General features: G+C 56.7%; 4 protein-coding genes across 6 annotated transcripts; all 4 read left to right on the top strand.

Annotated features, from left to right (window-relative positions):
• Window positions 1–2,477: 2,477 nt before the first annotated feature.
• On the top strand, window positions 2,478–4,216 carry SPEM2 (SPEM family member 2). The gene is made up of 3 exons (XM_070392960.1): window positions 2,478–2,615; window positions 2,773–2,830; window positions 2,958–4,216. The coding sequence occupies exons 1-3, from the start codon at window positions 2,478–2,480 to the stop codon at window positions 4,214–4,216; spliced, it is 1,455 nt and encodes a 484-aa protein (XP_070249061.1).
• Window positions 4,217–5,186: 970 nt separating this feature from the next.
• SPEM3 (SPEM family member 3) lies at window positions 5,187–9,430 on the top strand. The gene is made up of 4 exons (XM_070394672.1): window positions 5,187–5,324; window positions 5,476–5,533; window positions 5,657–6,079; window positions 6,356–9,430. Exons 1-4 carry the CDS (start codon window positions 5,187–5,189, stop codon window positions 9,271–9,273), a joined length of 3,537 nt encoding a protein of 1,178 aa, XP_070250773.1. The 3' UTR covers window positions 9,274–9,430.
• Window positions 9,431–11,035: 1,605 nt separating this feature from the next.
• Window positions 11,036–14,752, top strand: TMEM102 (transmembrane protein 102). 2 transcript variants are annotated; one of them, XM_070393157.1, is made up of 3 exons: window positions 11,036–11,124; window positions 11,292–11,631; window positions 11,715–14,752. In XM_070393157.1, exons 2-3 carry the CDS (start codon window positions 11,418–11,420, stop codon window positions 13,031–13,033), a joined length of 1,533 nt encoding a protein of 510 aa, XP_070249258.1. In that variant the 5' UTR covers window positions 11,036–11,124; window positions 11,292–11,417; the 3' UTR covers window positions 13,034–14,752. The 2 variants fall into 2 exon arrangements, with proteins under 2 accessions (XP_070249258.1, XP_070249257.1); XM_070393156.1 differs by having other exon boundaries at window positions 11,036–11,631.
• A 175-nt stretch (window positions 14,753–14,927) lies between these two features.
• On the top strand, window positions 14,928–20,244 carry FGF11 (fibroblast growth factor 11). 2 transcript variants are annotated; one of them, XM_070393160.1, is made up of 5 exons: window positions 14,928–15,221; window positions 16,848–16,958; window positions 17,157–17,260; window positions 18,000–18,114; window positions 18,384–20,244. In XM_070393160.1, exons 1-5 carry the CDS (start codon window positions 15,029–15,031, stop codon window positions 18,452–18,454), a joined length of 594 nt encoding a protein of 197 aa, XP_070249261.1. In that variant the 5' UTR covers window positions 14,928–15,028; the 3' UTR covers window positions 18,455–20,244. The 2 variants fall into 2 exon arrangements, with proteins under 2 accessions (XP_070249261.1, XP_070249260.1); XM_070393159.1 differs by having other exon boundaries at window positions 17,916–18,114.
• The last annotated feature ends 26 nt before the right edge of the window (window positions 20,245–20,270 follow it).

The following is a 20,270-nucleotide window of genomic DNA, read 5'->3' as shown; positions in this document are numbered from 1 at the left end:
TAAATCTTTAAACCTTTATTTTCCTCTTTAAAAAATTATTTCTTTTTAATCCTCACCTCAGGATATTTTTCCCATTGATTTCCAGAGAGAGTGGAAGGGAGGGAGGAGAGAGAGAGAGAGAGAGAGAGAGAGAAACATCGGTGTGAGAGAGACACATTGATTGGCTGCCTCCCACATGGGCCTCTACTGGGGTTGGGGATCCTGCAAGGGAGGTACATGCTCTTGACCAGGACTTGAACCTGCAACCCTTCACGGGTGACGCTCTAACCACTGGGCCAAACCGGTCAGGGCTCAACCCTTGTTTCTTTGGGGAGGGAAGGTAGCCAGCCCTCACAGTTCCCCAATCAGAACCTTAAGTTCCTATATCCTTAAGCAGCTTAGAGCAGAGGATGAGAAATTGGGGACACCTTCATGGGCTGTGACCTCCCTCTTCTGATTCCTATCTTCATGTCACAAGTGAGGAGACAGAAGCTCAGAGAGGCAAGTGCATCCCCTGACAGAGAGGTGATTGGAAAAGAATTTTTAAAAAAAATGAGAGAGAGAGAGAGAGAGAAGCTGGTTTGTGGTGGTTTGGGGGGGGCGGGTCGGTCACACAGACATCAAGGATCAACTTCACGGCCTCAGGTGCTTCACCCCCTGCTTCTGCAGGTAGAGTCTCATTGCCAGAGTCAGCTTCGCCCATCAGAGTCTCCCACCTGCCTTAGTTTGCCATGTGAACTCTCCAGAATATTCCATCCATTGAGAGCAGCTGGGACCACACACATTCACACACTCACATACACACATGTGCACACACACCTTGGGAACGAGGAGCCGTGTGAGTGCACCACGCTGAGGCGGCTGGACCTCACCTTCATTCCAGATGGGCTCCTGGGATGTGAGCCGACAGGCCTTTAGTGAATCGCCCTGCTTCTCTGTTCATTTTCATTCGGTTAACGCCCCCGATCATTTGCAGCTGATTGCATTCGGCGGGTGTGTACCAAGCACCTACTCTGTGTTTGGAGCCTTGATGGAAAATGCCTACTGGCTGTTCCTCTATTTCTGCTGCGTACGTAGTTTATTGTGCAGACAAATGACTTGTGGTTCCCGGGGCACACCTTTCACAGACACCAGTGATGAACTTGGTTTAAATAAAAAACTTTGTCATATCAACAATTACATCTATTTTGTGCTTTGTGAGTTTAATGTGGTTTTATTTTTTTTAACTTTTTAAATTGATTTCAGAGAGGAAAGGAGAGGGGGAGAGAGGTAGAAACATCAATGATGAGAGAGAATCATTGATTGGCTGCCTCCTGCATGCCCCCCACTGGGGATCGAGCCCACAACCCAGCCATGCGCCCCACCGCCCCCCCCCCCCGGCCGGAATTGAACCCGGGACCCTTCAGTCCACAGGCAGACGCTCCATCCGCTGAGCCAAACCAGCCAGTGCTAATGTGGTTTTCTTAAGGTGGTAGCTAACAGTTTTTCAACTTGAAGGGGTGGCTCAGTGGGAGGGCAATTGGTTAAGGACCACGTCCATGGTTGGAGGTGGTCCCTGGCAGAGGCAGCAACCCCAGCAAGGTAGAAACCAGTCTTGCTCTGAAGCAAAGGGGCTTATAGGCTGTGACCACCAACACCGAGGGCTGAAATCCCTGGCCAGAAAGGGATGGTTAGGGTAGGGCCAGAGGTATGACAGGGAAATGGTCAGGACGAATGTACAGTGAGGTGACTTCAGAGGGGACCCTTGCTGTCACCCATTCATCTAGTCACCCTAGATTAGTGGTTCTCAACCTTCCTGATGCCACGACCCTTCAATACAGTTCCTCATGTTGTGGTGACCCCCAACCATAAAATTATTTTCATTGCTACTTCATAACTGTAATTTTGCTACTGTTATGAATCGTCATGTAAATATCTGATATGCAGGATGTATTTTCATTGTTACAAATTGAACATAATTAAAGCATAGTGATGAATCACAAAAACAATATGTAATTATATATGTGTTTTCCGATGGTCTTAGGCGACCCCTGTGAAAGGGTCATTCGACCCCCAAAGGTTGAGAACCCCTGGCCTAGATGCTAGCCCCAAGTAGGTGTGGGTGGGAAATACCAACAGGCTACACAAACTGCTATCATATCTCAGAGCAATGAAATACTAGTAGAGGAAACCCTTATGCATGCTTCAATCCCTAGGAAGACTGTCTCACTACTGTAGCTACCATATTGTCAAATCAGGCATCAGGTGTTGAGTTAAGCAAGCTCCCCAGGAGACAAAGGACAGACGGAACTCTGGGAAATCTGGGGACTGAGCCAAGGGCCAGCGGAGTGGATGAAGGGGCTGCCACCTCTGCATTGTGACCCCTGCCATGTGCCTCATTATGACCCGGCTCCCTCACCAGCTGGCCAGGGTCCCCAGGTCCGGTCCTGGCATGAGTGCAGTGTGGGTCGGGGCCGGTGGGGGGGTGCGGCCCTGGTGGCCCTCGGACCCCCCCCACCATGGAAAACAAGCTTTGGCATAACACCCTGGAGAACTGCAATCAAGACCAAGCAAATCCCCAGGATGCGGAGGACTTCGTCCTCCTGCTGCTGGGCCTCATCATTCTTGTCAACATTGGCATCAACCTGACAACTGTGGTCAGTGCTGGCTGCGGACCCTCCCTGAGAGCGCAGAGGGCGGAGGGTGGGAGCCAGCTTCAGCCTGTACCCCCATCTGCAAGAGCCATCTTGGCGGGGAGGGGGAGGGTTGCTGGTGGAAAGCTTGATCTTCACTCCCATCCCACCTCACCCCCAGATGTGGCGTGGACTCCAGAGTGTCATAGACAAGACGATCAATTGGATTCATCAGAAAAGTAAGTATGGCAGCTATCGAGGGCGGGAACACCCCCACACCCGGCTACCACCACAGCCCGAGAAAGACAAGCCCCCATGTTCCCCACCGGCAACTGCCCCGCCCTCACGGACTCTTGCGTTCCCCAGATGCAATCTTGCAGGCTTGTAAAAGTTCCCCCAAAGACGCCCCAGCCAAGGCCCAAGACATCCACATCCACTGTGCCCTGGACCCTGTCGAAGTGAAGGTGACCGGGCCCTCCTGCTACTCGGATTCCTCCCATCACCATCCCCGCAAGCGCAGCTACCGCCCGCGCCACAACCACCACCGCCGCCGCTCCCCCTACCACCACCGCCGCTCCGCCTACGGCTACCAGCAGAGACAGAAGAACCACAGACAATTCCCCCCAAATTGCACGCTCTTCCACAGCCCACATCACAGACACAAGAGGTCACAGCTGAGGCCAAAACCCACCTTTGATCAGGAGGACCCGGACTCCTTTCTGGAGGAGGACAACAACCTGTCCTTCCCACATCCCAAGTACCTCCCGTGGGGCTGGGGCGGGCTGCGCCATCGGATGGGGCTGCCCTCCAACATGAGGCTGTGGGGCCGCCAGGGCGGGATCCTGGCCAGCTTGCCACCACCCTCAATCTACCAGTCCCCTGAGCTGCGCCGCATGCCCAAGCGCGTGGAGGCCAAGTCAGAGCTGAGGCTGCAGTGCTATGGGCTCCGCCGCTCACAGTCCCGCGTCTGGGGCAATATGGAGGCTGAGCAGGGGCCCTTGCCCCCTCCACCTCCCCACCGGCTGCCTCCCAACCCCTCCTGGGCCCATGGGGGGCACAGCCCTTACCAATCAAGGGGTCAGCTCCCATACGACTGCTGGGATCAGCGGCGGCGTGGTCTGGAGGCCTCCGAGCCTCCATCCGCCCTGATGGCCCGGAGCTGCCGGGCCGAGGCCCGGGAGTACTGCTCCCCACAGGCCCACCGACGGAGCCTCCCCGGCCATGCTTATAGCCACAGTCCCTACCCGTCCACAGGACACTTGAGCTACACCTCCCGGGATCCCCATGAGGTACGGCGCCGGGCGGCTGAATGGGCTGAGGCCCTGCCCACTCAGCACCCTCTGACGACATCGGCCTCCCTCACTGTGTTGGGCGAGGTCTCATACCAACGGACCCTGGCTCCCAGCCAGCCCCCGCCTGAAGCCCAGACTCCTGAGCCGCCCCCAGTCACCTTCATGCCACTCAGCCGGAGCCCAGGGGGCAATGCCAATTACCAGGTGTACGACAGCCTGGAGCTGAAGCGGCAGGTGCAGGAGAACAGAGCGAGGGCCAACTCACTGCCACCACCCTCCACCTCCGCCTCCAGGCCCTCGCTGCACAGGATCCGGGCTGGGAAACTTAGCTGACCGGTGGGGCGGTGGGGCAGGGCCCTGAAAGAGGAATAAAGAGCAACAGAGTCCAGGAAACCCTGTGGTGGTCTGTGGCTGAGACGCGCCACTTCTTCTGCCAGCCTGGATCCCTGCCCTTAGCTCCCGGAAATGAGAAGCGGTGTGCTTGGCATGAGGCTCCCCGTGGGGCAGGGGCCCTCCTGGTCCTGCGCCAGGGCTCTAAGCAGATCTTGCAGCCGCTGACTCCAGACCAGGGGTCCTCAAACTTTTTAAACAGGGGGCCAGTTCACTGTCCCTCGGACCGTTGGAGGGCTGGACTATAGTTTAAAAAAAAACTAGTCGGCTGCTAAGCAACAGGCAGCGGCGGCAAAAACACCCGGCGGGCCGGATAAATGTTTTCGGCGGGCCGCATGTGGCCCGCGGGCCGTAGTTTGAGGACCCCTGCTCCAGACCATTGGTCTCCGGGCACCTGCTCTGTGTGAGGTTCTTTCTGTCCCCCAAGGGGACTCAGAGGCTCCGCCCCACATAAGAAGCTGAGGTTAGATTCCAGACGTGGGGGTTCCACGTCAGGGTAGATCCAGGCCTGCAGCCTCGCAAAGGGCAGAAAGAAGGCAAGGCTCTGGATTTCGGCCTGGCCTTCCCCAGGACTCTGAGGCCATGGTCTTCGTAGTCTCGGAAGGGGAGGGGATGCTGCGTGAGTTTTCAAAAGAGTGAGTCAGCAGGCAATGGGGGGGGAAAATGAGGGTGAGATGGGGGGCGGAGGGGGGTGGGGGGATGTTGGCTTCTGGGCCCCATTTGACTCTCCAGGCTCAGGTTACACAAACGCAGTTACCAGGGAATGACACTTGGCCTTCCTTTTCCTCCTCCTTCCTCATTGTGACCTCCTGTTCCATTATGACCCAGTTCTCCCCCTCCCCCACCAGAAGAGTTTGGCTCCTAGTGAGTATGTGGGGGCCAGGGGGCCCAGGTAGTCCTGGGACCCCCGGTCATGGGTGAGCAAGCCCACCACGCAGCCCCGGTGTGCTCTGGCACCAACTCCAGGAAATGCCAGGACCTAGGAGACTCGATTCTTCTGATTCTGGGCAGCTTCATCTTGCTCAACGTGGGGATCAATGTGGTGACTCTGGTCAGGGAGGGGCCTGGGCACCAGGGTGGGGAAGCCCTAGGGTATGAGGTGGGAGGGGGTGAGGTGAGAGGGCTGCTGGGATGTGGCCTGGCTAGGGTTGGACTTCAAGGCTCATCTTTCTTCTGGGCTCTCCCCTCCCCTGCTTCCTCAGCTCTGGAGGCATCTGAAGAGCTCCTTGCGGATTCTTTTCCATCATTTTTTCCCCAAAGGTGAGTGAGTGGTCCCCAGCATGGACTCGAGAGGATTTGGCCCTATCCCCTTTCTTCTGTCCCTGTTCCCCTGTTCAGCCATTCAGGAACTCAGGCTTTGTCTTACCCCACCTTTCCCTGCAGACAAGCAACCCAACTCTATAGGCAACCATCCCATGGCTATGCGCTGCTCTGTGGACCCCAAGAACCTATGCTCAAGAGCCTTTTCCCGCTTCCATCGTTGTCCAAGCTTCCTGCTCAGGAACCCTAACCAGCTTGACTCCTGCATACCAGATACGAATGATGAGAAGGAATCCAGGTGCTACTGGATGAAGCCTCAGTATGGACACCCCAGGGCTCCCGTAGAGACTCTAACAGGACTGTGGAAGGAGGGGATGAAGGGAGCTAGGGAGGCCCCTCAACCCATAGCCTCAAAGGCCCCAGGCACCTATCTCTCCAGGCAAGAGACAGCTTCCCATTTTCTCAGGATGAGCAAGTTGGATCCGGTTCCACTCTGCTTGCCCCAAGGGAATAAGACTAAGACCCCAGATTATGCCCCAGCCCAGTCACGGACCCACCCCCCACCCCGACCCCCTGAGCACACCCCTAACCAGGCCCATATCCACCCCCCACTCCACCCCTTTGAGCACATCCCCACCAAGGCCCAGATCTGCCCTCCAGTCCACCCCTTTGAGCACACCCCCACACAGGCCCAGATCTGCCCCCCAGTGCACCCCTCTGAGCACACCCCCACCCAGGCCCAGATCTGCCCCCCAGTGCACCCTTCTGAGCACACCCCCACCCAGGCCCAGATCCGCCCCCAAGCCCAACCCCCTGAGCACACCCCCATCCAGGCCCAGATCCACCCCCCAGTGCACCCCCCTGTGCACACCCTCACCCAGGCCCAGACCTGCCCCCAACCCCGACCCCCTAAGCACACCCCCACCCAGGCCCAGATCCTCCCCCCATTGCACCCCCCTGAGCACACCCCCACCCAGGCCCAGATCTGCCCCCTAGTCCACCCCTCTGAGGATACCCCCACCCAGGCCCAGACCCGCCCCCCAGTGCACCCCTCTGAGAACACCCCCACCCAGGCCCAGATCTGCTCCCCAGTGCACCCCTCTGAGGACAACCCTACCCAGGCCCAGACCCGCCCCCCAGTCCACCCCTCTGAGCACACCCCCACCCAGGCCCAGGTCCACTCCATAGTCTGCACCCCTGACCATACTGGCACCCAGGCCCATGGCCCTGAGCATACCTCAGCCCGCACCCTGGCCCAGGCCCCAGCCAAGGTTTCCTCGCATGCCTTAGGCCACTCCATGGACTACGTACTTGAGCATCTAACAGTCCATACCCCAACCAGCAACCCTGCTCATCTAACCTATACCCATGGCCACACGTTGGTCCCTCCCCCAACCTCTGCCCCAGACCCTCCTCTAACTTCCGCCCTTGCTACTACTCCTGCCCCAGCCCCTGTTCCAAAATTTGCTTCAATCCTTGCCCCAGCACTGGTCATGGCCCCAACTACCACTCCAGTCCCTACTCCTACCCCTACCTCCACCCTTACCCACAGCCTAACTCCTATTCCCTCTACCCTGACTGTCTTCAATCAAGACCTCTCCACTGGCCATGTGATCTATGCTACCCCCATGGTAAAGAAGAACTTATTCTATGGGTGTCCCACCCAGAACACTGGGTATTCCAGAAAGGACTTGGGTAACCTCTCTAGGCCCCAAGACAGAGAGGGCCTGGTAAACTCTGGTAAAGTCGAGCAAACATCGAAGCAACTTAGTGGGGATACTGCCAACACCTCCACAGGATCCATAGTAGGTTACCTGGAGTTGGAGAATATGGGATGGAATAACTCAAATGATGCCAAAGACAAGTTCTTACAGCCTAAGACCTTCCCTTACCGCAGCTTCCATCCTTGCAATTCTGAGAGGAGAGAAACAGACTCCCAGCCTCCAGTCTATCCCAAATTCCTGGTCTACTCCAAGGATGATTCACCTTCTCAACCTTGCTTTCATTCTCCCACCAGTGTCCAGAATTCAATGTACACTGCTCCTCCACCATGCACTCTTTCTCTCCCTCTTGTTTCTCCCAGATCCTTTGTTCTTCAACAATCTACCAACCACCAGATGAAGCCCTCCGCCTCAACACAAACCTCCACCTTACCCCCAATCTCGATACCCTCTTCCCAGTTTCCCATCCCTTCCCAGTTCTCCACCATTTTCCAACCCCCAATCCAACCCCAATCTTCTGAACTTCATGAGAGACTAGGCCTCACCCAAGACTCTGGCCTCCTAAGAACCCTAGGCCCTTCAAAAGACTCTAGAGTTTCCAAGAACCCAGGCCTCGATCAAGACCCAGGCCTAAAAAAGCTGCCAGGCCTTACCCAACATCCTCATCTCTGCAAGAGTTCAGGGCCTGCCCAAGACTCTGGCCTTCGCAAGAATCTAATTACCCAAGAGTCTGGCCCTGAAAAGCGCCTAGGTCCGCCTCAAAATGTAGGTATTCTTAGGAGCCCATGTCTCACCCAACCCTCTGGCCTCCATAAGAACCTAGCATTTCTCCAAAATTCTGACATTCAGAGGAGCCCAGGCTTTGTGCAAGAGGCTGGACTCTGCAAAAGTCAAGATCACTCCCAAACAACTGGCCTCCATCACAGCCCAGGCCTTTCTCAAGATTCTGGAGGTTATAAGAGTACAGGTAATGCCCAAGATTGGGGAGTCTCCAGAAGTCTAGGCCTTCCCCAAGATTCTGGCCCACAGAAGAGCCCATGCCTTGCCAAACACTCTGAAGTACACAAGAGCTCAGGCCAGGAATCTGGCTACTACAAAAGTCCGGGCCTTGCCCAAACCTGTGGCCTCCATAAGGGCTCAGGCCTCACCAAAGACTCAGGAGACTACAGAAATCTAGGCCTGACTAAAGATTCTGACCCTTATATGAATCCAGGCCTTATCCAAGCCAATGAAGCAAAAAAGAAATGTGGCTTTGCCCAAGATGTTGGAACTCACAGGAGCCCAGAACATACTCCAAACCCTAACTTCCACAAGTATGCAGGAATTAATCAAGATCCTGGCCCACAGAAGGGCCCACGCCTTACCCAAGACTCTGGCCTCCCCACGACTCACGGCCTTACCAAGGAATCAAGCCTCCACAAGGACTCATGCCCTACCCCAAATCCTGACTTCCACAAGAACCCAGGCCTTGCTCTAGGTACTAACTCTGTCCAAGTCTTGGGTCCCTCTCAGACTCCAAAGTCCTCGCTGCCCTCGACAAAGTCATTTGTATGGGAGGAGACTCCTCAGAAGAATGCAGAGCAGCACCTCCCACAGACTCCTTACCCACTCGGTCAGTACTCCTGCCCTTCCAAGGCCCAGGTGATCTACAGTGACCTGCAAACCTTCTCAGAGGTACCTGTATTGATTGAATTAAAACCATCCTCCCATCGAGTAGGTGGCCAAGAGTGGGTGTACCGTCCTGTGGATACAGGTCCTCCAGCTAGCCAGAACTATCACCAGATGGCTATGCCTCCCAAAACCAACTTGAAGACTCACTGCGCTGGGTCAGGCACCCGGGTAGGGCATGTGGTCTTTGATGCCCGCCAGAGGCAGTTCGGAGTGGGCAGAGACAAGTGTGAAGCTCTATCTCCCAGGCGCCTTCGCCAAGAGGCACCCAGCAACTCAGTGGAGAACACTGAGTGGGGATATCAGTGTGTAATGAGGCCCCCGGAAAAAGAGGGGACCAAGGTGCATTAGGAATAAAGAGGCGAGAGAAATGTTCTGTGATTGATCGAGGACACCCACCCCAGCCCCATTGCCGACACTGGCCACTCTCAGGGCCTGATGGGAGCTGGAACTATACTTGCCTCTTCTCCTCCAAAGCTGCAGAGCTAAACCCATGATCCCCAAGGCCCTGGAGCTGCATTTTCCAACACACTAGCCATTAGCTATCTGTGGCTTTTAGAATGTAAAGTAATTAAAATTTAAAAAATTTAAAATTCTGTTTTTCTGTTTCATTATTTACATTTCAAGTGCTCGATAGAAATGGGTGGCTAGTGGCTACTACATTGGACAGGACAGATTTAGGAAATTTTCATCATTACAGAAAATCCTACTAGGCAGTAATGCTTTAGAGTTTAGAGTCACTTTCCTTTCCCTGTCACCCATCCCCAGCTTCTTCAAAACTCCCACAGAGCCCAGAGAACTTAATTCTTTTTAGAGTGGCTCAGAGGCCACCTCTGGGGAGGAGGTAAGATGTAGGGATGCCAGATGCCTGATTACCCCAGAATGTGAGAGAGAGCCCAGTCTTCAGTTTTCCTGATCTGGTCTCTTGGGTCACAACCGGATGTATGGAAACCTGCCTCCCCAGTTCTGGGCAGTGTTTGGGGCTCTGAGTTGTTGAGGGAGAAGAGCTCTCTTTGTCAGTGACTAGGAACGCCTGAGACCTGGGCTTCCCAAATTGAGCTCTGGATTCTGAGAGTCCCTTCCTTTACAGGCCTCTAATTTTTCTAGGTGTTTCTGTTTAATTCTCTTGCCCATGGGCTATCACTCCAGAGATAGTCCCCAGGGAAAAGGGTATGTAAGAAGTCCTGGTCCAGCAATGCATAGGTCTGATCTGTAAGCCTGTCCCTGGTGTCCTAACTTTTTGTCCCGTTATTCTGGCTCCCTTGTCACCCTGGACTTAAGCTTCGTCCCTGAAAGCATTGGTAACCGAAAACAGCTTTCTTCCCCATAATTTCCCTTTGCTCTGCCCCCCCCCCCCCCCACCCAACTGGGAGTTTCCTCTGGATTTGATTTTCAGTCCTGATTACTCTTCTGTGTACACACCAGGTATGAGAGTCCAAAGTGTTTTTTCCCGTCACCACACATGTGTAACTGAGGTGGGTATCATTAATATGTCCCTTCCCCGAGTCAGATGTCCACTCCTGGGTCACCACCTGTGTGTTCTTGCCTCACACGACTACCACCGGTTCCAAGGGGAGTTCCTTTCTAACACCTCGCTGGCTCGGCTCTGACCTTGGGCAGGTCATGTGCAGCCTCTCTAGGACGCAGTCTCATCTCCAAGATGAAGTTACAAGTAGATGGAAGAACCCTTCTAGACCTACATGACTAGGGCTCGCTACTCACAGGGGATAGAGGGGCCCCCGTTTCTCCCCAGGCCCTGAGGTGTGTCCGCCATTATTGTTTGCTACTTAGATATATCCTATCACCCTTCTGCTCCAACTCCAAGGAATGTTTGTGTGGGGCTGACCTGGGCTTGGAAAGAAACAGAACAGTTTATCTCCATAGAAACTCCAACTCCAACCAGGCACTTCAGAGGAACAGTAAAGGATGTGGGGGCGTAGCCCCATCGCTCTGGTAACGGAACAAACTGCAGCTCCCCGGACAGCGCGAGATCTGAAAAGAGCCCAGGGAGTGTTGACAGAGGCGGGGCCGGCCCGAGCCACCTGGACGGCTCCTAGAAAGGGGCGAGGCTGGAATTCGGGGCGTGGCCCTGCGGGCAGCAGGAAGAAGGTTACCTGTTGGATTGCTCTGGCCATTCTCTTCCCAACTCTTGCACTTACCCCTTAGGGAAGACGCAGACCTTAAGCCTTTTCCGAAAAAGAGGTAAGGGAGGTAGACAGGGACGCCGGAGGGCTATCACGTGCCGAAGGAGGGGTGAGTTCGGTGAACCGGCCCATGGGGGCGGGGACCAGAAAAGGAGAAAAGGCAAGGACAGAGGAGATCTTTATTTGTTCGTTTTCAAGACTGAGCTCACAGCCCTTTATCTGCAGACCGGTTGGCGCACCTGCCTGAGGCACTCTGTCGGCCTCGGGAAGAGAGAAGAGCGGAGGTGCCTTTTGGCCGGTCTAGGCTTCCTCTCGTCTGTGTGGTTCCCCAGCCCCAAACGGTAGAGCCGCATGGCTTCCGCGGTCTGGGGGAGTGCCCCCTGGTGGGGCCCGCCGCCCCCGGCCCCAGCCCGCCCGCTCACGGACGTCGACTTCTGCTCCGGAGCGCAGCTCCAGGAACTGACCCAGCTCATCCAGGAACTGGGAGTGCAGGAGAGCTGGAGAGACGGGCCCAAGACGGGCCCAGACCTCCTCCGGGCCAAGGACTTTGTTTTTTCTTTACTCGGTGAGTAACCCTCCCCGGCTTCAGAAACGCGCAGCTCAGCCCCGCCCCGGAGTTGCGTATCACAATCCCTTCTCTTCCCGTAGGTCTGGTTCACCGCCGAGACCCCCGTTTTCCGCCCCAAGCAGAGCTCTTGCTGCTTCGTGGCGGGATTCGCGAGGGCTCCGTGGATCTGGGGCCTTCACCCTTGGGCCCCTATGCCCGGGGACCTCACTACGACGCCGGCTTCACCCTGCTGGTGCCCGTGTTTTCTCTCGATGGCATTGGGCAGGAGTTGCAACTGGACATGGAATCCTATTATGCCCGGCTCTGCCTCCCGGAATTGATGCAGGGAACCTCGGTGCGAAAAGCATGGCAGGACTGCCTGGGACCCCCAGTCCCCAGAGGACGCGAATCGGTCCACCGCACCGAAAGCGAACAAAGTCCCCAGGATCAGCAAAGCTCCGTGGACCAACCGCCCGGTGACGTCACCGAGCTGGACCCGCACGTGTCTTTGGAAAAATCACCTAGTGACCGCTCGGGGCCCGAGTCGCCTCGGCGAGATGTAACCGACCTCGGCTTTCCCGCATCCCCGAAAGAACTGGGCGGTGACGTCACCAAAGCAACCACGGAGAGTCCCGCACCGCCGCTGTCGGAGGCTCCGGAGGCGTGGCCCACATTGTGCCCGGCCAAGGTGGCTGCGTGGTTCTTTGCTGTGCTGGCTGAGGTCGCCGAGTCCCTGATCCCGGTCCCTGGTGCCCCGCTCTTGGTCCACGCAGCCCGCCACGCGGGATTCACCACCATCCTCCTGGCTACTCCAGGGCCCCCACGCCGGCTCCTGCTTTTCGACCTGATCCCCGTGGTATCCGTGAATGGCTGGCCCGAGGGGGCTCGGAGCCACTCGTGGGCCGGCCCGCTGGCCTCCGAGTCGTCGTCCTTCTACCTGGTGCCGGGCGGGGACCCAGAGCTGCCGGGCGCTTCCGGCTGGCAGCTGTGCTTCGCCCGCCAGGAGCTGGCGCTCAAGGCACTCGTACCCGCTCCGCTGCTGCAAGCGCACGCGGCGGCCCAGGCGCTGTTGCGCCCGCTGGTGGCCGGGACCCGGGCCGCGGCGCCCTACCTTCTGCGGACGTTGCTCTACTGGGCTTGCGAGCGGCTGCCTGCGCTCTATCTGGCGCGGCCGGAGAATGCCGGCGCCTGCTGCCTGGGGCTGCTGGATGAGCTGAGCCGTGCGCTCGAGGCCGGGACTCTGCCCCACTATTTTCTGAGCGGCCGAAAGCTCTGGGCAGGGGACAGCGCGGCTGCGCTGCTTACGGCGTTGGCCCGGCTTCGTGGGGACCCTGCCCGGGCCCTGTGCGCCACGGTGGAGGAGGCCAAGACTGCGCGCAAGGGGGGCGGCTTGGCTGGTGTGGGAGGCGGGGCCCATTAAGGACTCCTACCAGCGTGGAAAGTCCCTCACTTGGGAGACACTGAGCACCCTGGACCCAAAATTACGTTCAAGAAGGCATCCTTGCGGTTCCTTCCCATCATTCCACTCGCCTCGCGCTCCATCCCGGGTACAGGTCTTTCCCGTCTGGCTTCTCTGCTCTCCAAACCTGTGGCCAGCATCCCTCTTGCCCTAGTACAGCCTCTAGCAACTATTTTCCCCCAGTTCTTAGGGTCTCTTCGGAGCCTATAGGCGGGAGGGGGAGGATAAATGGAAAGGAGAGCGGTATGGAGATCAGAGACAGACTAATTTGTCTCACACAAAAGCAATCATATTAAGGAGGCCGGATTTCGCCCCAAGCTAGATCTCGACTCCCTCCCCCCAGTCTCTTCAGTTATTACCCCCACTTTCCTCATTCAGTTCCGTCCTCCCATCCTGGGTCGTAGGGTGCTCACCCTTCCATTGATCTTAAGCCCAATCTCCCGCCCCTCATCCAGGGTTCCATTCAATGGAGTCACCTTGGTGCCTCCTCCTCTGAACACCCAGATATGCGGCCGTGCCTCAGCTCCCCCTGCCTCTAAGTCCATCCCCACTCCCTGCCTCTAAGGAACCCCAGGGTTCCTCCCGCCCATCTTCACCCCCTTTTCCTGGCGTCTCCGCCCCCTGCCCCGCCCCCAGGCTGGCTCTTGGAGAAGCGCGAGCTGCGGTTGCGATTGCCGCGGCCGCCTCAGCTTCCCACTGTCGCTGCTGCTACTGCTGCCACCTCTACCGCCGCTGCACTTGGTCCAGCCGCCAGGCCGTGCTCTGATTTTGCCGGACCAGGGCGCTCTGCGGGGACACCTTCACTCTTCTGGGGGCCCAGGACGCCTAGCCAGGCGTGGAGGGAAGCTCCGTTTTCGGGGGACAGGGAGGGAGGAGCCTGGAACCGGGGCCAGCACCACCCGTCGCGGGATCTACAAGACAGGACAGGTTGAGGGGCGTCGGGGAAAAGGGGGTTGCTATAGGTAGTCCCAGGGAGGAGGAGGAAGCCCTGTAGCAGTGATGCGCTCAGATTTGTAGGGGGCCTGTTCACATTTGGGAACTGGTGACATGGGCGCACTCTTTTGCGGGGCTGGTTGGATTGCAGGGTGTGGGATCTAAACAGCACCAGCTGTTCCTGAGGAAATTAAGGGGCGGCCAGAGGAAGAAAAAAAAACCACCACCAAAACGGATGCTCCTTATTTCCAGGTTGACAGAGGGCCCCCCAGACACCTACCTGGTGTATCCACCAGGAAGGGTGGATTTGGAGGTGACTTCAAAAATAGTGGAGGGTAACATGGGCTCAGCAATTTGAACCCTGAGCCACTAGAAATGGGGGTGACTTGGTGAGAAAAAAAAAAGGTATTGTCTAGAGACGGAGTCTGATAACCCGTTCTCGCTGAACAGGAACAGCCTGGATATTCCAAGACATAGTTTGGGGGGATTTCAGTGGGGAAAAGTGGGAGATCCTCTTCACTTCGAGGGTGGCAAAGTTGGGTTCTTCCCTGACACTGGCAGGGCCCCAGCAGGGGTGGGGGTGGCTAATCCCAACGCTAAGGACCCACATCCTTCAGACTATAAAAGTGGATTTGGCAGGAGTTCAGGGGCCCTGAAATAGGGTGAAAAGATGCCTGGGGATGTTGGAACCACATATTGGAAATGTTGAGGGTTATGACTTTGGGATAGGGTAAGTGGGGACAGAGATACTGGGGAGCAGGGGAGGGGGCAAAGGTCCAGGGTGGGGCTGCCTGAGGGGTACATAGGCTGCTGGATCCAGTGGAGCTAGCAAGGGGGCCCGAGGGTGAGAGCTGACGCTTGGGGGGGGGGGGGGGGTGCTGAGGCTTGTCCCTAAGGTCCGGTGGGTGGGGCGGTGAGTCGGGAAAGAGCGTCAAGAGCATGCCGTGGTGAGCGGGCTTCTCTGGGGGAGCCCAGCGCGCTCCCAGCGCCTGCTGGTTTGGGGGTGTCTCCTCCCGGGGCGCCATGGCGGCGCTGGCCAGTAGCCTGATCCGGCAGAAGCGGGAGGTCCGCGAGCCCGGGGGTAGCCGGCCGGTGTCGGCGCAGCGGCGCGTGTGTCCCCGCGGCACCAAGTCCCTTTGCCAGAAGCAGCTCCTCATCCTGCTGTCCAAGGTGCGACTGTGCGGGGGGCGGCCCGCGCGGCTGGACCGCGGCCCCGGTGAGTGGCTGGGGCGGGGTGTCCGGGACGGGGGTCTCTCTGCCCGGGAGGTTGAGATGAGGGGCTCTGGAGAATGGAGCCCGACTGGGGGAGGCTCCCAGGAAGTGGAAAGGGGTGAACCACAAAGTCTCTGCCAGTCTCTGCCTCAGTTTCCCTCCTCTTTTGCCCGTAACCCCGAGTCTCCTTGCTGTTGAGGGCAAGGGGAAGGCTTGAGGGGCTCAGTCTGGCGCCCCAAGCCTCGTGGCTCCTGCTCTTCCCCCACCCCCACCCCCGATCCCCACCCCCACAGCCCTTCGCCTACGTGCAGGCTCTCGCGATTCTTTCCATCCACAGCCGAGGGGCCTGGGGGCTCCGGACGCCTGGGTCACCCCGAGAGTTTCTGCGGCTCCGGCGGCCCCGCCCCCACCCCGCTCCTCCCGCTCCTCCACTTCTTGGCTCGGTTCCTCCTGGCCGAGCCGGCCTGGCTCAGCGCCAATCTCCCCAGCTCTCCCCTGGGTGTCCTTGCAGCTCCCTCGCCAAACCGCCCCTCTGTGCGCCCTCCCCCCTTGACCTGAGCTTCAGGAGAGGAGCTGGGTTCCCCCCATGACCCTCCACGAGACTCTGAAACCGGGCCCCACGAGCTCAGGGGACCCTCTGCTGCGAGGAACTCAGACACGGTACCAGGCCGGCGGGAGACCCGCTCGGAGACTGGGGGGTCGTACCACCTACGAGGGGGTACGCGGAAGTCGGCCGACAGCAAGCGACCAGCGTGGAGAGTTGTGCGGGTTCGCGCGTGGTCCCGTCCAGGTGCCACAGGCAGGGAGTCCCTCTGGCCCTGCTCCCGCCCGCTCCCAGCTCCGATAGGGTGAGCCCCTCGCGCCCTCCTCCCGCCCCCCCCCCCCCGCCGCCGGCCCGCCGCAGTGGTACGGTCCGCAGCCCACCCTTTGAGTGGGACCCGGCCGCCACGTGACTCACCCCGCCTCCCCACCTCCCCCCTTTTCCTAGGTTTGGTACCGGGCGTCCCCCACCCCAGGCGGGTTACCTGGCTGAAGGGGAAAGGCTGAGCCTCGGGGAGGCCTGGGCCCCCCGAGCCAGCGGACTGACAGGTACAGACAGTGGGTCAGTGTCAGACTGGCCGGCGCTGGGCCAAGGCGAGGCCCGTGCCAAGGGAGCAGCAGCAGCAGCAGGTGCTGAGTCAGCGTCAGGCCCAGACCCACCCCCACTCTCGAGGGGGCGCCCCTACCCTGTGGTCACCTTGCGGCCCCCCCACATTCGCAAACACAATGTCACTTCAGCAGCCCTGCCTGTCTCCCTCTGCTTTTTGATGTACCTCTGCCCTTCCTCCTCTCTTCCTCCACCCCTGTTCTGGTTGAGCTGTGGAGTAGGAATTAATCCATTTCAATAAATTTCAATACATGACACTGAAAGCCTGTGGTTAGAGGAAGCAGGAGGCACCCACACCTCAGCATCCTCAGGAATCCAGGAGATGGGGGAGAGAGCTTTCCTGAAGGGTCAGAAAGTCGGGGCCCTAGTACTCTATTCCTCCCCTCCACTCTCCCTTCTTTTCCCCCCTCTGATCCCACCAAGTGTAGGAATGTTTTTGGGAACAGAGATGTCATTTTTAAAGATTAATGTGTCTTTCTCTAGAGCCTCAACTTAAAGGCATCGTCACCAAACTGTTCTGCCGCCAGGGTTTCTACCTCCAGGCAAATCCCGACGGGAGCATCCAGGGAACCCCAGAGGACACCAGCTCTTTCAGTGAGAGGGGAAGCCGGCCCCTGGTGGGAAGGGGGCTAGTGGGGCTAGGAGACTAGGGCAATCCCATGCCTGCTCGAGTTTCTGTTGTTTTCAGTCTGCCTCTTTGACTCCCCAGGGAGGAAGTGAAGCTAGGATGGGGGGGAGCTCAGATGGGGGTGCAAGGCCTGGGGTACTGATGCCCCCTCTCTCCATCCCCAGCCCACTTTAATCTGATCCCCGTGGGGCTCCGTGTGGTTACCATCCAGAGTGCCAAGCTGGGTCACTACATGGCCATGAATGCTGAGGGGCTGCTCTACAGCTCGGTGAGACAACGAGGCTGAGTGGCTCGGGGTTTGCAGATTCCCTGGCTACACCTTTCATTACTGCCCTCCAGATACCCCCAGGCTTCTTGACTGTCCAACGCCTTCAGCCTTTCAGGGCCCCGATTTCTCTTCCTACCCCTTCCAGGCTTCATTATCACTCACTGCCCCAGAGTCATTCAGGATAGGGTGTGGTCAGAGGCTGGGAATAGAGTGGAGAGTCTACTTCAGCGGTTCTCAACCTGTGGGTCTCGACCCCTTTGGGGTTCGAACGACCCTTTCACAGGGGTCGCCTAAGACCATCGGAAAACGCATATATAATTACATGTTGTTTTTGTGATTCATCACTATGCTTTAATTATGTTCAATTTGTAACAGTGAAATGGGGGGTCACCACAACATGAGGAACTGTATTAAAGGGTCGCGGCATTAGGAAGGTAGAGAACCACTGGTCTAGTTCTTCACCCTCAGGGGCCTACCAGATTCTTCCTTGTCCTTTCTTCCTCCCAGTTCCCACATGGATCAGAAGTTGGCCCTCCCAGCCTGAAATGTATGGATTATATTTTGGCTTGTTCTTCCCAGGGCTCCCTTCTGTCCAGTGATGTGTCTCTTTGTCTCTTTTGTCTGTGTGTGCCTTCCTGGGTCTTCGTCTCCTCAGCAACATTTCACAGCTGAGTGTCGCTTTAAGGAATGTGTCTTTGAGAATTACTATGTCCTGTACGCCTCTGCTCTCTACCGTCAGTGCCGTTCTGGCCGGGCCTGGTACCTAGGCTTGGACAAAGAGGGCCGAGTCATGAAGGGAAATCGAGTCAAGAAGACCAAGGCAGCTGCCCACTTTGTGCCCAAGCTCCTGGAGGGTGAGTATGGACTGGAGAAAATGGGGGCCACGTGGAAGGGTATTGACCTTGACATGGACATTTAGTGACACACATCTCAGGGGCTACAAGTGTGAGGAGGACCAAGCCAGGAAGACTTTGGCCTTTGGGGGTTTGGGGAGTTCTCCTCCTATGGGGTTGGGGTTCTCAGAGGATGAATATAGGGGAAGGGAGCCCTTTCAGAGCTCTGATTCTGCCTAGGTTTCTCTGTGCCTAATTCTCCTTTCTGCTCCTCTCTCTCCCCTTCACAGTGGCCATGTACCGGGAGCCTTCTCTCCACAGTGTCCCCGAGACTTCTCCTTCCAGTCCTCCTGCCCCCTGAAATGTAGACCCTGGACTGGACACTCCTGCACTTGCACCGGTCTAGCCACCGCCACAGCCTGTCTCCCAGCCCTGCTCCTGGACCTGCTCTCACCCCAGCTGCCATACTCATGCCCTGAGCAGCCAGGTCCCACCAGGTGCTCTACCCTGAGGGAGCCTAGGAACTGCTGAAACCCTTAGATGCTTGGATCTTAGAGGTGGATGTTTGAAAATGGTCCTGGTTGATCACTTCTTTCCTTCCACACTTATACCCGCCCCCCCGCCCCCGCAAAGCCTTTTCCTAAGATGGCACTGGGGGTTTCCAAACAGAGAACAGGACTCAAATACTCCCCTCCCCAGGCTCAGCCAGTTCCTGGAGCCCTTTTCATGGCCTTTGAGCCATAGATTTATAGATCTACTGGAGCTCAGGGTTAGTGTCCTTTCCCTACTCCACCTTCTGCCTTGTTCTGAACAGGTTCTGCAACACCAGGCACCTCAGCCAGGGCCATTTCTGCACTAAGGCTCTGTGCTGGATCCACCAGGCTTCCTCAACCCAGACAGACCCCGGGTTTCCAAGTAGAGAGAGGCTGGATTTGAGCCCTGTCCAGCTCTTGGCCTTGGCCTGAATTGGGGCCAGTCTCAGATTACTACAGGTTTAACTTTTTTTATCCCAGAGATACCCAATACTAGAGCATGGTGTTCTAGACACTTATGGAGCCATACTTCCTTCTGAACCTCAGCTCTAGAATATAGACCACGACTCTCCACCCTTCCCTCCAGGATGGAACTGGGGCCTATATAGCCATATTATTGCTCTAGAGTAAGTTCTAGACCCATCCTCCCAACTTCTCTAGTGATACCTATTAATGAGTTCTGGGAAGGACCCAGCTATTATTCAAAAAGAATTAAGTCCTGGATGAATTAATAACTACTTCTTGTTTTACTTAGATAATTTTCTAAAAATCATACTCTTCCTCCTAGAGAATGCTAACCTTATTTTTACATGCAGTTTAATCCAGCTGGGGCCCAGGGAAATACATCTGTAGAAGGGCTGAGGAGTTTTAGAAGGAATCCATGGCCCATTGTGGGGGAGCTAGGATGGGGAAGGGGTCAAAATCATGACTTAATTGGACCTGTGTCTGGGTTTGGGGGACATGAACACAGCTACCTCAGCAAGAATTCCTTCCAGATCCCCTCTAAAGCTGAGGTCTTTAGGGAAATGGGTCTAGAATAAAAAGAATATGACATAGACCTTACAGTATACAGATGATGTGTTGTAGAATTGTGCACCTGAAACCTGTATAATTTTGTTAACCAGTGTCACGCCAATAATAATAAAAAAACATGATATAGACTTGACCATCCCAGTGAAGATACCCCAATTCAGCAATAAGTCCCACCACTCTCTCCTAAGTCAGGACAAGGAGGGTGAGGGCCTCTCTTGGGTTCCAGAACTCATATAACCCCAGAGCTTCTACCTGAATAGAATTTGCTTTACTTTATAGCTTATAACCTCAGCTGTGTGTTAGGTACCTAACAAGGGCCTGACTAGATTCTTCTGAAAAAACAAAAAACCACGGAGAGCTAGGGACAGGCCTGGAAAAGATCAGGAACCTACTAGTGAACTAGGAGGTGGGCTCTGGGCAGCCTCAGACCTGGGCAGGGGAGACTGGGGAGGCCTAAAGGGAGGGCTAGAGGGGTTGATGCTTCCCTCCCCCACATAGACCCCGCCCGGGCCCCACCGTGTCCTGGCTCTGCTCCCGGGGCGCCAGGGTCCACTCCCTGCATTCTCACATAAAGAAGATTTATACAACGGATGTGTTGTCTGTTATCCGTGG

Source organism: Myotis yumanensis, unplaced genomic scaffold (genome assembly GCF_028538775.1).
Source record: "Myotis yumanensis isolate MYYU_CA2020_CCGP unplaced genomic scaffold, mMyoYum1.0.hap1 SCAF_16, whole genome shotgun sequence".
NCBI lineage: Eukaryota > Metazoa > Chordata > Mammalia > Chiroptera > Vespertilionidae > Myotis > Myotis yumanensis.
This window is presented reverse-complemented; position numbering and strand designations above follow the sequence as displayed.

What these genes read in the sequence shown, in the direction of transcription:
- SPEM2 (XM_070392960.1), top strand. Translation starts at nt 2,478, where the DNA reads ATGGAAAACAAGCTTTGGCATAACACCCTGGAGAACTGCAATCAAGAC. An exon ending in GCATCAACCTGACAACTGTG is followed by an intron (nt 2,616 to 2,772) that starts GTCAGTGCTGGC and finishes CCTCACCCCCAG; the next exon opens with ATGTGGCGTGGACTCCAGAG. An exon ending in CAATTGGATTCATCAGAAAA is followed by an intron (nt 2,831 to 2,957) that starts GTAAGTATGGCA and finishes TGCGTTCCCCAG; the next exon opens with ATGCAATCTTGCAGGCTTGT.
- SPEM3 (XM_070394672.1), top strand. Translation starts at nt 5,187, where the DNA reads ATGGGTGAGCAAGCCCACCACGCAGCCCCGGTGTGCTCTGGCACCAAC. An exon ending in GGATCAATGTGGTGACTCTG is followed by an intron (nt 5,325 to 5,475) that starts GTCAGGGAGGGG and finishes CTGCTTCCTCAG; the next exon opens with CTCTGGAGGCATCTGAAGAG. An exon ending in CCATCATTTTTTCCCCAAAG is followed by an intron (nt 5,534 to 5,656) that starts GTGAGTGAGTGG and finishes CTTTCCCTGCAG; the next exon opens with ACAAGCAACCCAACTCTATA.
- TMEM102 (XM_070393157.1), top strand. Translation starts at nt 11,418, where the DNA reads ATGGCTTCCGCGGTCTGGGGGAGTGCCCCCTGGTGGGGCCCGCCGCCC. An exon ending in CTTTGTTTTTTCTTTACTCG is followed by an intron (nt 11,632 to 11,714) that starts GTGAGTAACCCT and finishes CTCTTCCCGTAG; the next exon opens with GTCTGGTTCACCGCCGAGAC.
- FGF11 (XM_070393159.1), top strand. Translation starts at nt 15,029, where the DNA reads ATGGCGGCGCTGGCCAGTAGCCTGATCCGGCAGAAGCGGGAGGTCCGC. An exon ending in GCGGCTGGACCGCGGCCCCG is followed by an intron (nt 15,222 to 16,847) that starts GTGAGTGGCTGG and finishes GTCTTTCTCTAG; the next exon opens with AGCCTCAACTTAAAGGCATC. An exon ending in AGGGGCTGCTCTACAGCTCG is followed by an intron (nt 17,261 to 17,915) that starts GTGAGACAACGA and finishes TCGTCTCCTCAG; the next exon opens with CAACATTTCACAGCTGAGTG.